This window comes from Acinonyx jubatus, chromosome A2 (genome assembly GCF_027475565.1).
Source record: "Acinonyx jubatus isolate Ajub_Pintada_27869175 chromosome A2, VMU_Ajub_asm_v1.0, whole genome shotgun sequence".
Lineage (NCBI taxonomy): Eukaryota > Metazoa > Chordata > Mammalia > Carnivora > Felidae > Acinonyx > Acinonyx jubatus.
In genome coordinates, this window is record NC_069383.1 from 160,437,418 (window position 1) to 160,453,916 (window position 16,499).

General features: G+C 41.1%; 1 protein-coding gene across 7 annotated transcripts in view; it reads right to left on the reverse strand.

Moving 5' to 3' along the window:
- Positions 1–1,425: 1,425 nt before the first annotated feature.
- The window catches only part of LOC106970809 (putative adhesion G protein-coupled receptor E4P), an 87,216-nt gene continuing 72,142 nt past the window's right edge, over positions 1,426–16,499 (reverse strand). For 3 of the 7 annotated variants that reach the window (XM_053219989.1, XM_027050273.2, XM_053219991.1), the window contains 5 exons: positions 14,409–16,253; positions 11,546–11,637; positions 9,829–10,003; positions 1,747–1,942; positions 1,426–1,526 (listed from right to left, as the gene is read on the reverse strand). In XM_053219989.1, coding sequence (XP_053075964.1) covers positions 16,017–16,253 — 237 coding nt within the window. In that variant the 3' untranslated portion in view covers positions 1,426–1,526; positions 1,747–1,942; positions 9,829–10,003; positions 11,546–11,637; positions 14,409–16,016. Of the gene's footprint in view, positions 1,527–1,746; positions 1,943–9,828; positions 10,004–11,545; positions 11,638–14,146; positions 14,310–14,408; positions 16,254–16,499 lie in introns of those variants that run through there. The other 4 variants (XM_053219985.1, XM_053219986.1, XM_015067493.3 and 1 more) reach the window with 4 other exon arrangements.

Sequence of the window (16,499 nt, forward strand, 5' to 3'; positions counted from 1 at the left end):
GACACTGATGCAAGGCTACAGGGATCAAAAAGAATGAGTGAAACATGCCCCCACCAAAGGAACACAGGAAACTTCTAATAACTGACCCCAAAGAAATGGAGATATGTACATTTCCTTAAGAAGAATTCAAAGTAATTGTTTGAAAGATACTCAGAAATGATGGTTACCAGAGGGGAGGTGGCTGGGGTGAAATGGGTGATGGGGATTAAGGAGTGCCCTTGTGATGAGCACTGGGTGATGTACAGAATTGTTGAATCACTATATTGTACACCTGAAACTAATATAACACTGTATGTTAACTAACTGGAATTAAAATAACTTAAAAAAAAAAGATACTCGGAAAGCTACAAGTGAACACAAGTTACTGAAATCAGGAAAACAAATAGAAGGACAAAGTGAGAAATTCAACAAAGAGAAAGCATAAAGAACTAGACAGAAGTTTTGGAGCTGAAGAATACAATGGCTGAAGAATTCAACAGAAATCTTCAACAGTAGACTACACAAAGCAGAAGAACGGCCGATCTTGAGGACAGATCATTTGAAATATTCAATCAGAGGAGTAAAAAAAGAGAAAAGAACACATAATAAAGGAAGGCTTCAGGATCTATGGGACACAACTAAAAAACAAAACAAAACAAAACAAAAAACCCATCTACACCTCACTGGAGTCCCAAAGGAGAAAAGAGGAAGAAAGAAGCAGAAAGCTTATTTTAAGAAATAAACTGCTGTATGGGGCATCTGGGTGGCTCAGCCGGTTGGGCGACCGACTTCGGCTCAGGTCATGATCTCACAGTTTGTGAGTTTGAGCCCCACATTGGGCTCTGTGCTGACAGCTCAGAGTCTGGAGCCTGCGTTGGATTCTGTGTCTCCCTGTCTCTCTGCCCCTCCCCCCCACTCATGCTCTGTCAAAAATAAACATTAACAAAATAAAAGAAATTGAAGAGGACACAAAGAAATGGAAAAATACTCCATGTTCATAGATTGGAAGAAAAAATCTTGTTAAAATGTCTGTACTAACCAGGGGCGCCTGGGTGGCTCAGTCGGTTGAGTGTCCGACATTGGCTCAGGTCGTGATCTCGCGGTCGGTGAGTTCGAGGCCTGTGTCGGGCTCTGTGCTGACAGCTCAGAGCCTGGAACCTGCTTCGGATTCTGTGTCTCCCTCTCTCTCTGCCCCTCCCCTGCTCACCCTCTGTGTCTGTCTCAAAAATAAATAAACATTAAAAAAATTTTTTTTAAATAAAAAGAAATAAACTGCTGTAAGACAGCACCCTTGTTGCTGTAAGACACCCTTGTTTTTCTCCTCTTCCTGCACCCCAGCCCCCTCCCCCAACACAAATCCAGCATCCATTCATTAACAAAAGTAGCTTGTAGGAGCTGGGGGGTCCAGCACCATATGTCAGGGGATCTGTGAGGCGTCTCACTCACCTTTGCATCGGGTAACAGACAGACATACTGTGGTCCCAGCTGTGGTCCTTGCAGTGGCCCATTAACTTGCTGCAGTCCCTTTTAGCCATAGTCCAGGAGACCTTGGAAAACACGGACTTAGACAATCACCCATGTATGAGAGAGCCTTCATGGAAGTCCAGATTTCTACAAGTGCCCCATTAGAGAGAAAAGAAAAAGTACTGAGTTAGGGTAACAAATCAGGAGTTCCAGGATTGGGATAGGGTGTAAGGGGGTGGGAAGAGCTTGACAGAATGGTAGAAAGGAATCTCAGAATACATGAGGGGGACAGCTCCTACTTACTGTGTTGTGGAAACCATCAAGAAGTCCACTCAGGAGTCACTGGGTGGCCCACAGACACGACGAGTATTCTGTATTCCTCCCCCTCACTGCCCCATTCCGTGGTCAGCTTCCTTTGCCTGCTTCTGAAGAGAGCAGTGAGAGTAATCTCTGGCAGACAGGGAGAGACTACCACTTTAGCAGCAGCAGGTAGTGTTACCTTTGGGAAAAGCAAGGCCAGAGTCTGTTAGCACTTGGTCTGGTGCCTGGCAGGGTAGGGACAAAGCACACAAATATAAGAATTGTGCCACAAGAGGGAGCAAGAGGCATGGAACTGGCATGACCCCAGAAGATCTGAGGAAGCCTCGATCTCTAGCTGGGCTGACAGGAGGTATTTCTTCCTGGAGGCAGTTAGTAAAAACCACAGGATGTAACTACACTTCATATGCAAAGACAGCAAGGAAAAACTTCAAAGAAACATGAAAACAATACGGAAACATGACTCCACCAAATCCTACCAATAATATTCCAACAACCAATACTATTCTCAAGGGATTTACCTGGAGAAGAATTCAAAATAGCCGCTTTAAGGAAAATTAATGAGATAAAAGAAAACACAGGGAGGGACCAAGATGGTACAACAGCATGGAAAGTTTTTGTGTGTGTGTGTGTGTCTCGCGTCCCTGAAATGCAGCCAGATCAACACTAAACCATTTTGCACGCCTAGTAAACTGATTTGAGGATTAACAACCCAAACCAGAGAACTCAACAGGTACATAGCATGGAGAGGTGAACTGGGGGAGAAAGCTGCAGAGGGCAGGGAGCTGTTTTTGCTTGTGGAGAGAGGATGGAGACAGGAGGAGAGAATGGAAAGCATCCCCCTCCCCCCCAAAGCAGCTGGAGAGAAAAGAAAAAGTATGCAAGGGACTGAACAAAAAAGGCAGAAAGGAGAGGCTTTAAATTCCATGAAGACTCTACGAACAGGGGGAGCACAGAATTTGAAACTCTGTGGCTCTTTACCTGGCAGTGCTCGGGTGGGAAGGGCGAATGCCCAGGAGGAGAGAGTGAGGTCCCTGGGCCACATGGGAAGAGGCAGTCCCCCTACAGGGGGGAAATTTGGTAGAGGCTGTGTGGCCACCCCACAGGCAAAGGTCCCAGCAGACCCTGGAGAACAGCCACACTTGCTGGTGGTGGAACAAGGATGTTAAGGTTGAAGCCTGGTCCCAGATGTTGTGATTTTCCATAATCCCTGAAATGCTGCTGCTGCAAGATTGCATGAACTTTTTGGGGGGCAGGCTGGCACCCAGCCACGGTCTCTGGGCATCAAGAGAAGCATGGTCCTGCGAATGTTCCTGGGTGTGGCCGACACCCGGCCATTGCTTGGTGAGATCCTCCTGCAGGGCTCAGAACAGGTCAACACCACAGTCCCTCAGAAGTGAGGGGTTGGGAAACAGCTGCATCTGAGATAAAACTCAGCAGGGAGGTGCCACCTGCAGCCTGCTGGCTTGGTCACGGACAGTGCAGAAGTGGGGAGTGGATGGAAGCTGGAGACAAAGGAGGGGTGCATGATAGCTGATCAGGGAGACCAGAGTTCTGATACTAGAGACTGGGTAGCTGGGTGATGCCATTTTCACTCCTCCCACGCATGCGCATACACACCTACACACGCTACAACAGTCCACCCAGTAAGCTAAGCAGCGCCATCTAGTGGAGAATAGCTGTTACACTAAGCCCGCCCAACTGGGCCAACCTCGCTCTTCAGGAACACAAGTCTCTCTGCCTGCATAGTTTATGGACTATAAAGTGCTACATAGTCCAACTTCTAGGGGAAAACGATGTGATTTCAATCGTACTTCAGTCTGTTTGCTGGTCCATCTATTCAATTTTTTTTTCTGATTCTTGAATACAGAAACAGAAACAAATTATCTCTATTTTTCATTTCTATTAAATATATGTCTTTCATTTTTTCTACTATATTTTTTATTTTTTTGTAAATTTTTCAAATGCTATTTTTTTACTTCCATTATTTCATTTTATTCTATTTCATTGTATTCATTTTTTCAAATTTACAACAGTTTCCTTTTTTCTTTTTTATCTTTCTCTTTTTTTCTCTAATCTATCAACCTCCTTTCAAAAACAGACCAGAACACACCTAGGATCTAGCATCCTTTATTTGACTTTTTCGTGTTGTTTTTAATTTTTTAATTTTAATTTTTTTCTGTTTCTTCCTTAAAAATGATGAAACGAAGAAATTCACCCCAAAAGAAAGAACAGGAAGAAACGACAGCCAGGGACTTAATCAATACAGCTAAAAGCAAGATGTCTGAACCAGAATTTAGAATCATGATAATAAGAATACTAGCTGGGGTTGAAAACAGATTAAAATCCCTTTCTGTGGAGATAAAAAACTAGTCAGGATGAAATAAAAAATGGTATAACTAAGCTGAAATCTTGAATGAATGCCACGGCGGCAAGGACGGATGAGGTAGAGCAGAGAATTAGCGACCTGGAGGACAAACTTATGGAGAATAATGAAGCAGAAAAAAAGAGGGAGACTAAGGCAAAAGAGCACGATTTAAGAATTAGAGAAATCAGTGATTCATGAAAAAGGAACAACATCAGAATCATAGGGGTCCCAGAAGAGGAAGAGAGAGAAATAGGGGTAGAAGGGTTATGTGAGCAAATCATAGTGGAAAATTTTCCTAACCTGGGGAAAGACACAGACATCAAAATCCAGGAAGCACAGTGGACTCCCATTAGATTCAACAAAAATCGACCATCAACAAGGCAGATCATAGTCAAATTCACAAAATACTCAGGCAAGGAGAGAATCATGAAAACAGCAAGGGAAAAAAGTCCCTAACCTACAAGGGAAGACAGATCAGGTTTGCAGCAGACCTATCCACAGAAAATTGGCAGGCCAGAAAGCAGTGACGAGATATATTCAGTGTGCTGACTCAGAAAAATATGCAGCCAAGAATTCTTTATCCATCAAGGCTGTCATTCAAAATAGGAGAGATAAAAAGTTTCCCAAACAAAAATTAAAGGAGTTCATGACCATTAAACCAGCCCTGCAAGAAATTTTAAGGGGGACTCTCTGAGGGAGAAAAGATGGAAAAAAAAAAAAAGACCAAAAGCAACAAAGATTAGAAAGGACCAGAGAACACTATCAGAAACTCCAACTCTACAGGCAACATAATGGCAATACATTCATTTCTTTTCAGTACTCACTCTAAACATTAATGGACTAAATATTCCAATCAAAAGAATAGGATAATTGAATGGATAAGAAAACAAGATCCATCTGGGTGCCTGGGTGGCTCAGTTGGTTAAGCTTCTAACTTTGGCTCAGGTCATGATCTCATGGTTCATAAGTTCAAGCCCCACATAGGGCTCTGTGCTGACAGCTCAGAACCAGGAGCCTGCTTCAGATTCTGTGTCTCCCTCTCTCTCTGCTCCTCCCCCACTCATTCTCCCTCTTTCTCTCAAAAAAATAAAACATTAAAAAATATTTAAAAATAAAAGAAAACAAGATCCATCTATATCCTGTTTACAAGAGACCCAGTTTAGACCTAAAGACACCTTCAGATTGAAAGTAAGGGGATGGAGAACCATCTATCATGCTAATGGTCAACAAAAGAAAGCCAGAGTAGCCATACTTACATCAGACAATCTAGACTTGAAAATAAAGACTGTAACAAGAGGTGAAGAAGGGAATTATATCATAATTAAGGGGCTATCCATCAAGAAGACATAACAATTGTAAACATTTATGCTCCAAATGTGGAAAACCCAAAAATATAAATCAATCATAAACATAAAGAAACTCATTGATAATAATGCCATAATAGTAGGGGACTTCAACACCCCACTCACAGCAATGGACAGATCATCTAAACAGAAATCAACAAGGGAACATGCCTTTGAATGACACACTGGACCAAATGGACTTAATGGATATATTCAGAACATTTCATCCTAAAGCAGCAGAATATACATGCTTCTCCAGTGCACATGGAATGTTCTCCAGCATAGATCACATACTGGGACACAAATCAACCCTCAACAAGTACAAAGAGATCAAGGTCATACCATGCATATTTTCAGACCACAAGGCTAGGAAACTTGAAATCAACAACAAGAGAAATTTTGGAAAGGTAACAAATACTTGGAGACTGAAGAACGTCCTACTAAAGAATGAATGGGTTAACCAACCAGTTAAAGAAGAAATTAACAAGTTTATGGAAGTCAATGAAAATGATAGCACCACAACCCAAAACCTCTGGGACGCAGCAAAGGCAGTCATAAGAGGAAAGTATATAGCAATCCAGGTCATCCTAAAGAAGGTAGAAAGATCTCAGATACACAACCTAACCTTACACCTTAAGGAGCTGGAAAAAGAACAGCAAATAAAACCCAAAACCAGCAGAAGACAGGAAATAATAAAGATGAGAGCAGAAATTAATGCTATCGAAACAAAAAAAAAAAAAAAAAAAAAAAAAAAAAAGTAGAACAGATCAATGAAACCAGAAGCTGGTTCTTTGAAAGAATTAAGAAAATTGATAAACCACTAGCCAGTTTGACCAAGAAGAAAAAGGAAAGGACCCAAATAAGTAAAATCAAGAATGAAAGAGGAGAAATCACAACCAACACAACAGAAATAAAAACAATAATAAGAGAATATTATGAGCAATTATATGCCAATAAAATGGGCAACCTGGAAGAAATGGACAAATTCCTGGAACATATACACTACCAAAACTGAAGCAGAAAGAAATAGAAAATTTGAACAGACCCATAACGAAAAGGAAATCGAATTAGTAATAAAAAATCTGCCAAAAAACAAGAGTCCAGGGCCAGATGGCTTTCCAGAGGAATTCTACCAAACATTTAAGGAAGATTTAACACCTATTCTCTTGAAACTGTTCCAAAAAATAGAAATGGAAGGAGAACTTCCACACTCTTTCTATGAGGCCAGCATTACCTTGATTCCAAAACCAGAGACCCCACTAAAAAAGAGAACTATAGACCAATTTCCCTGATGAACATGGATGCAAAAATCCTCAACAAGATACTAGCCAACTGGATCCAACAATACATTAAAAGAATTATTCACCACGACCAAGTGGGATTTATAACTGGGATGCAGGGCTGGTTCAATATCTGCAAAACAATTACGTGATTCATCACATCAATAAAAGAAAGGACAAGAACCATATGATCCTCTCAATAGATGCAGAGAAAGCATTTGACAAAATACAGCATGAAAAACCCTCAAGATAGTAGGGATAGAAGGATCATACCTTGAGATCATAAAAGCCATATATGAATGACCCAACGCTAATATCATCCTCAATGGGGAAAAACTGAGAGTTTTCCCCCTAAGGTCAGGAACAAGACAGGGATGTCCATTCTAGCCACTGATATTCAAAATAGTATTGGAAGTCTTAGCCTCAGTAATCAGACAACATGAAGAAATAAAAGGCATCCAAAATCAGCCAGGAGGAGGTCAAACTTTCACCCTTTGCAGATGACATGATACTCTATATGGAAAACCCAAAAGATTCCACCAAAAACTGCTAGAACTGATTCATGAATTCAGCAAAGTTGCAGGATATAAAATCAATGCAGAGAAATCAGTTGCATTCCTATACACCAACAATGAAGCGACAGAAAGAGAAATCAAGGAATCGATCCCATTTACAGTTGCACCAAAACCCATAAAATACCTAGGAATAAATCTAACCAAAGAGGTGAAAAATCTATACACTGAAAACTGTAGAAAGCTTATGAAAGAAATTGAAGAAGACACAAATGGAAAAAGATTCCATGCTCCTGGATAGGAAGAACAAATATTGTTAAAATGTCGATACTACCCAAAGCAATCTACATATTTAATGTGATCACTATCAAAGTAACACCAGCATTCTTCACAGAGCTAGAACAAATAATTCTAAAATTTGTATGGAACCAGAAAAGACCCTGAATAGCGAAAGCAATCTTGAAAAAGAAAACCAAAGCTGGAGGCATCACAATCCCAGACTTCAAGCTATACTTGAAGCTGTAATCATCAAGACAGTATGGTACTGGCACAAGAACAGACACTCAGATCAATGGAACAGAATAGAGAACCCAGAAATGGACCCTCAAACGTATGGGCAACTAATCTTTGACAAAGCAGGAAAGAATATCCAATGGAACAAAGACAGTCTCTTTAGCAAGTGGTGCTGGGAAAACTGGATAGCGACATGCAGAAGAATGAACCTGGACCACTTTCTTACATCATAACAAAAATAAACTCAAAATGGATGAAAGACCTCAATGTAAGAAAGGAAGCCATCAAAATCCTTGAGGAGAAAGCAGGCAAAAACCTCTTTGACCTTGCCTGCAGCAATTTCTTACTCAACACGTCTCTGGAGGCAAGGGAAACAAAAGCAAAAATGAACTACTGGGACCTCATCAAAATAAAAAGCTTCTGCACAGCGAAGGAAACAATCAGCAAAACTAAAAGGCAACCGACAGAATGGGAGAAGATATTTGCAAATGACATATCAGATAAAGGGTTAGTATCCAAAATCTACAAAGAATTTACCAAACTCAACACCCAAAACACAAATAATCCAGTGAAGAAATGGGCAAAAGACATGAATAGACACTTCTCCAAAGAAGACATCCAGATGGCCAACCGACACATGAAAATATGCTCAACATCACTCATCATCAGGGAAATACAAATCAAAACCACAATGAGATACCACCTTACACCTGTCAGAATGGCTAACATTAACAACTCAGGCAACAACAGATGTTGGTGAGGATGCGGAGAGAGAGGAGCTCTTTTGCATTGTTGGTGGGAATGCAAGCTGGTGCAGCCACTCTGGAAAACAGTATGGAGGTTCCTCAAAAAACTAAAAATAGAACTATCCTACGACCCAGCAATTGCACTACTAGGCATTTATCCAAGGGATATAGCTGTGCTGTTTTGAAGGGACACATGCACCCCAAGTTTATAGCAGCACTATCAACAATAGTCAAAGTATGGAAAGAGCCCAAATGTCCATCGATGGATGAATGGATAAAGAAATTGTGGTGTGTGTGTGTGTGTGTGTGTATGTGTGTATACACACATACATACACATACACACAATGGAGTATTACTTGGCAATCAAAAAGAATGAAATCTTGCCATTTGCAACTACGTGGATGGAACTGGAGGGGATTATGCTAAGTGAAATAAGTCAGAGAAAGACAAAAATCATATGACTTCACTCATATGAGGACTTTAAGAGACAAAACAGATGAACATAAGGGAAGGGAAACAAAAATAATATAAAAACAGGGAGGAGGACAAAAGAGACTCATAAATATGGAGAACAAACAGGGTTACTGGAGGGGTTATGGGAGGGGGGATGGGCTAAATGGGTAAGGGGCATTAAGGAATCTACTGAAATCATTGCTTCACTATATACTAACTAATTTGGATGTAAATTTTAAAAAATAAAAAATAAAGTTAAATAAAAAAAAGATTCAGAGATCCTTGGGAAATTAATAAATCCCCAGATAATTTGTGTGAAGCTGCAGTTTGCAAAAGTCGAGCATCACATAAAAATCATTATATCGTAGCTACCACATCATAACGCATAAAATAATGCCCCTCTAGAAACCAACCTTTGATTCTTTTTTCATTCTAAGAAGTAGCCCGCATTTACAATTATAAACTCAGTTTCAAATATAACAACTCAGACTTGTTTTCATAGCATAGGGATTTTTCCTAATTAAGTCCTAAGCAAGGCTCCCCCCACCCTACCCCAGAATTTAGTATGTTTTCCTCATTTGTGATTTTTTTTTTCTCATTGTCAGATAATGTGGACCTTGTATGGCTCTATCCAGTTTCTGCTGCTTCAGTGCAAATTCAAATGATTGGAAGCAAGAAAGATAAATCCTGAAAAGGTGGTCTCTGGGACAAACATTATGATATGGAAGAAAGAGCCCCGTGCATACACACATACACCACCATGCAAGCAATGGAGAAGCCCAGGAGACAGAAAATAGTAAAACATGAGACACCAAGGGGCCATGGAACATGGGGAGGAGACACTGGTTTACCTTGTGATTCAGAAGGCAGTGGACCAAGTAGACATGGACGCCCTGGAGGATGCTGATGATGGTGAAGGTCATCACCAACCTGACAGGGTCCAGCACTCCTTTCACCAGAAAGAAGCCAAGGCCCCAAGAAGAGCCCAGAATGAAAACCTGAGCAACGGCTTTGAACGTCAGCATCCTGCCAAAACCAAGAAGCAGAACAACGTCAGCTCTATGGCTCACGGCAACGCTTATCTATCACATATTTACTCTTGCTTCAAGGCTTGGGACTAAGAATGTCAGACCGTTAAACATGGTAACCTCTGGCAGGAGTGTTAAAGGGATCACTGATATGTAATGCTAGCATCGTATAATGTGACTGTGATATAATTTATGCCATGTAATTATTTATAGAAAGTAATACATATACACAAAAAGTAATTTATGTTTGGTATAATGAAATGGGAAATGTTCCAACATTCATAATATTAACATAATGGCATTTATTATAATTATATACTATGAGTGTATTAACTATGTTTTTTTATTTTCTGTATTCAGTTGTTGTCACAACTGGAATCCTACTGACCCTGTGGAGGGACTGCCCCTTATGGGGTTAGTCAATTCTTAGAGTGTACCTTTCAAATGCAAACCAACCAACCCAGGGCCCACACCCTCAACCACCTCCTTTATGGGGCTCTCACACTCTAGGCCACTATCCACCTGCCTTAACTACCCCAGGACCAGGTACCAGACAACCCAGGACAGCTCCTATACCCAGGAGCCCACTGGCTATTCAAACTAGTCCATCCTAAACCTGTGTACCCTGCCTCACCTCCTTTCCACACACCCCACAATAAAGGCGCTTGCCTACAATTTCCCCTGTGCCTCTGCCTGCTAGCCAACTCCGGTGTTTCCCCCAGGATATCTCCCCACTCCTGACACAGCATTCCCTTCCTTTTGGGGTCTGTGATTATAACATTATCTTTTCAATGGCAGCTATCTCCCGATCTATTGTTCTTCCTACATACCTAAATGACACCTGTGTAAAACAATAAGTTAATACAATATTAAGTACAATATATATTTCATACTATTAAGTACTGAAAATGATTCCTAGCAGAAATACATCCTTAGAGGTTCATATACTGGATAAATTTTCGTTTTCACCTAGACCATATAAATTCCCCAAATTATAAAAATGGCAAAACTGAAAAAGCATTATTCTCCTAACTCAGGGTTTCTTAGCCTTGGCATTCCTGACATTGGGGGCGGATCACCTTTTTTTTTAAAAAAAAATTAATGTTTATTTTTGAGAGACAGAGACATAGCGCGAGCAGGGGAGGGGCAGAGAGAGGGAGACACAAAATCTGAGGCAAGCTCCAGGCTCTGAGCTGTCAGCACAGAGCCCAACGTGGGACTAGAACACACAAACCAGGAAATCATGACCTGAGCAGAAGTTGGATGCTTAACCGACTGAGCCACCCAGACACCCCTGGGGGGGGGGTCATCTTTGTGGCGGGGGCTGTCCTGTGTGTTGTAGGATATTTAGCACTATCGTTGGTCTGTACCATCTAGATGCCAGTAGCAACCTTCCCCTCTTCACCCCCCCCATCCCATATTGCCATAACCAAAATCGTCTCCAGAAAATAGCCCCCAGGTTAGAATCACTGCCCTCACTTTAGGCAGTGAAAAAAAACAACCCCCCCCCCTCCAGTTTTCCAGCTCTGCGCCTACCTACCTTGTGTTCTGCATCCCGGATACTTCATTGTTGAGGGACTTAAGTTGGTCTTTTAAAATCCATAGGGTGGTCAAATAGAAGGACAAGTTGATCTGTGAAGTGACATGAAGGGCAGAGCGTAAAGTAGGCTAATACCCAATATTTTTAATTAAATAGGAAGTGACAGGTATTCATTCTCAAAACTTGTAAAATATGTTTAGGATTCCTAAAACTCAGTGTACACCGTGATTTTTTAAAAATTAGCTTCCATTTTTTTTCTGATCAGAGAAGCAACATATGGTCATTATCCAAAATTAGGAAAATGCAGAAAAACAAACAGAACTTATCTGAAATTCCAGAGAAGAAATTCACACACAGAGATAAGCACTATTTCCATTTTGGTGCTTATCTTCTCTAAGGTTTTGAGGGTTTTGTTTCCTCCCTCATTGGCATGCCTTTTGTATAATCGTATTTTAAAATCATGTATTAAATGTTTTTCAACATCTTGGGGCACGTGGGTGGCTCAGTCAGTTAAACGTTCAACATCAGCTCAGGTCATGATCTCCCAGTTCATGGATTGGGAGCCCCACATTGGGCTCTGTGTGGACAGGTCAGAGCCTGGAGCTTGCTTTGAGTTCTGTGTCTCCTTCTCTCTCTGCCCCTCCCCACTTGCTCTCTGTCTCTCTCTCTCTCCCAAAAATAAATAAACATTAAAAAAAACCTAATATCTTTAGGGAAAGCTGAGTGAAGGGTATGTGGGACTCTACTATTTTTACAACTTCTTGTGAATTTTAAGTTATTTGAAAATGAAAAAGATAACAAGTGTTGGGAAGCATGTGGAGAAATTGGAATGCTGTGTGCTGTTGGTAGAAATACATTGGTGTAGCTGCTGTGGAAAACAATATGGAGCTTCTTCAACATACTAAGAATATAACTGACATATGATCCAACAGTCCCACTTCTGGATACTTATCCTGAAGAATTGAAATCTGAATCTCAAAGAGATACACATACTCCTATGTGGGGAATAACAGGAATTCCCTGAACTTACACTGATGGGTTAACAAGGCATAAAGAAATAGAAAGTCACAGGATGCATGCATCCAAGATCAGGTAAACAAAGTTAGGTAAACAGGGCAAAGGCCCCCAGTATAGGACACAAAGGTACAGGAATAAGAAATCTCAGGATGGAAGCATCCAAAATGAGTAAACAAGATTAGGTATTCAGGGCAGAAACGCCCCCCAGCTTAGTACAATAGCAGAAAGCTGCTTTTACAGGAAGGAAGGACAAAAATGGGAAAAAGGGACTTTAGATCAGCAGCAAAGTCTCCCAGAGCCTGAGCTAATTAACAAAAGAAAGATGCCTTGTTGACCCTGAGGTAGCATGCTCTTTCTTATCCCCTAGGCAAGTTTAGGTAAACAGAGCTGGGGCCTCATGTCTGCTGTAAACAATGATCCACCCGGGGCCAGGAGTTTGTTCTGTATTAACCCAACCCCCTAACACTGCATATCTTCAAAATCCCCTTTCCCCCATGCCCATGAGTTAATGTTCACAGTTTCATTGTCTCTTTGTGCTTATAAGCCTTCTGATCCTAATAAAAATGGAGCAAGGACCCTTACTCAGGGCTCTTGTCTCCTCCCAGACATTAGCCTCTCTTGTATTTCAATCCTGCATTGCTGGACAGGAGAGAACTCCAGACCCTGAGTCTACGACACTCCTATATTCATTGCAGCATTATTCACAATAGCCAAGATGTGCAAACAATCTAAGTGTCCATTAACAGATGAATGGATAAATAATTTATGATAGAAATAGCTAGTTAGATAATCAGATGGACACAGTGGAATATTATTTAGCCCTAAGAGAGGGAAACCCTACAATATGTGACCACATGGATTAACCTTGAGGACGTTACACTAAGTGAACTAAGCCAGTCACAGAAGGACAAATACAGTATGATTCCACTTACATGAGGTACCTAAAACAGTCAAACTCAAGTCAAATTCATAGAAGTGGAAAGTAGGATGGTGGTCTCAGGAGATGGTGAGGGAGAGAGAGGCTATCAGGAGTTATGATTCAGGAGGTATAAAGTTTGGGTCATGCAAGGTGATTATGTTCTAGACCTCTGCTGTATGACATCATGCCTATGGCTGACAACACTGCATTTTACACCTAAACTTTTACTAACAGGAATACAGCTCATGTTAAATATTCTCATTATAATTTCAAAAAGGTGATTGACCTTGGCCAAAATTGTTTCTTTTCATTTTGAACTTTTAAAAAATATTTATTCTTATTTTTGTAAATATAATTATTGTCAAATTGGCTAACATATAGTGGGTGAAATGTGCTCTTGGTTTTTGGGGTAGATTACCATGCTTACATACAATACCCAGTGCTCATTCCAACAAGTGCCCTCCTCAATGCCCATCACCCACTTTCCCCTCTCCCCCACCCCTCCTCAACCCTCGGTTTGTTCTCTGTATTTAAGAGTCTCTTATGGTTTGCCTCCCTCCCTCTCTGTAACTATTTTTTTCCCCTTCCCTTCCCCCATAGTCTTGTTAAGTTTCTCAAGACCCACATGAGTGAAAACATATGATATCTGTCTTTCTCTGACTGACTTGGCCAAATATTTTTGAAAAAGCCACATCATCAGTGGTGCAGGCAAGATAAACATCAGAAACTTTATTTCATGTGATGTCTCAGTTTCAACTCAGATGTGACTCTTTCCACAAGAAAAGGGTCTACAATCTCTTGGCATGTTCTGCCTTAAGTTCAAGGACTCTAGAGAAAATTTAAATAGGTCATTATCAAATTATCCCTTTGTCACATCAGTGAAACATATTTTCTACATTCAAAGTAATGACAAAAATTATAAACCACCAAAATAATAACAAAAACAGGCCCCATGAGGCTCAAAGGAAGCTGATCCAGCAGCTGAAAAAGAGAATAAACAACTTTTCGGATCTTCATAAAAAGAAGAAAATGCACTTAAAAAACCTTTCCCTAAACTAAAACATTGGGGGAAAAATGGGTACAGCAACTGGGTCAGGGGGAAACAAATAATATAATAGGTGACAACCATAAACACTGAGAAAAAATTAACAATGATTAGCATTCATGGAAGACTTACCTTCTGGGCATTGTAACCCTGGACATTCAGTTAAGCATAGAGGACTCAATGAATGCCACCATGTCCTTCCGCTATCAGAATTCAGTTACAAACTCAGAGCAGGGGCTTTGAATAGACCAGAGCTCCCCTGCCTTGGCTCTACTGGCATTTTGGGCCCGTGGTTCTTCACTGTGCGTTTGGCCTGTGCATCACAAAACATTTAACAGCATCTCTGGCCACCCCCTCCCTCAAGTGGTGACAACCAAAAAGGTCTCCAGACACTGCTGAATGTCCCCTGTGGGGCATGAAATCACTCCTAGTTGAAAACCACTGGAATGGACCAAAAATAGGATAAATGTATATTTGGCTTTCGGTAACAAAAATATTTACTTTCAACTCCAATTTTTATCCATAAATGACAGTGCCTTTTCAAGTTGTATTTCAAAAGGAAGTTGTTCACTCATTAGTTCAATGGATACTCTTGTGCGTTATTCCTTTTCCAAACGTTATCAACACCTTAAACCCAGGATTGCCCACTTGTTACTAAATTTAATTTTGCAAGATAGAAGAAATTAAAAAAGAAGGTCAATTTGTAGGTGTGATAGGATAATGTGAGCCTCTCTCCACCCCCAAAATATCCATGTTCTCATGCTCAGAACTTGTGAATTTCTACTTTGTGACACAAAAGGGACTCTGCAGATATAATTGAACATAAGGATTTTGGAATGGGGGAGATTATCCTGGGTTACCTGAGTGGATCCAATGTAATCACAAGTGTTCTTACAAGGGGAAAGGGGAGACAGAAGAAAGTCAGAAAGAGATGTGAAGGATGGTCAGAGACATGCAATGTTGCTGGCCCTGAAGATAGAGGATGGGGGGCATAAGCTGAAGAATGTGGGTGGCCCCCAGAAGCTGGAAAAGCCCCTAGAACCTCAAGAAGGAATGCACTTTGCTGGCACCTTGATTTTAGCTAAGTGATACCCGGTTGGACTTCTGATCTACAGAATTCAAAATAAGATAATAAACTTGCATTGTTTTAAGTCACCAAGTTTGAGCTAACTTGTTAGCACAGCAATAGGAAATTAATACAGTAAGACATCTAAAAAGTCAAATAACATATGACATACAAAGTTTACCTCTCAGTGGTTTCCCTGACCACACTATTTAAAATTATTAGCTCACATATATTCCCATTTCCCTAGTTTGCCTCTCTGTGGTGGCACCTACTGTAGCCCAACATCATATTCCATGTCTATTTGCTTATTGTCTGCTTTGTTTCCTGGGGTGCCCACAGCACCTACAACAGAGCAGGTAGTAGATGTCCAATACATGGGAGTTCATACATATATTATTACTTCCTCATGACAAAGACACCGTGGTTACTTAGTATGTATCCCATAACTGCTGTGTCCAACACCTGTAGACACAGCTACAATCAGAGCTGGGACCCCGTAGCCAAAAGGATACATGAACTTCTTGAACTTCCCCGTAATGATGTAGTTGGCCACCTTGAGGTTTCTGACAGTTAGGAAAAGCTGTAGCCCTTCAAAGAGCATCCAGGTGAAGGAGGCCAGGTAGAGGTAGTGCAGCACACCAGCGATGATGGAACACAGCACCTGCAGGGGAGACAAGGGTTGGGAGTATTTGATGGGTGCACGGAGAACAATGTCCACCATTCCCTGGGGAAAGGGGGATGCGAGGTAAACAGAACACAGTTGAGCAGAGCAGGATGCTTAGGTTGACTCCTGATACTTCTCTACGTCAGCTCATGGTGACAAACTCAAATGCCTGTGGAGGGTCAGGCAGGCAGCATGTATCTGTCAAACAGGCCACCGTTAGGGAATGAATAAACAGGGGTTGAA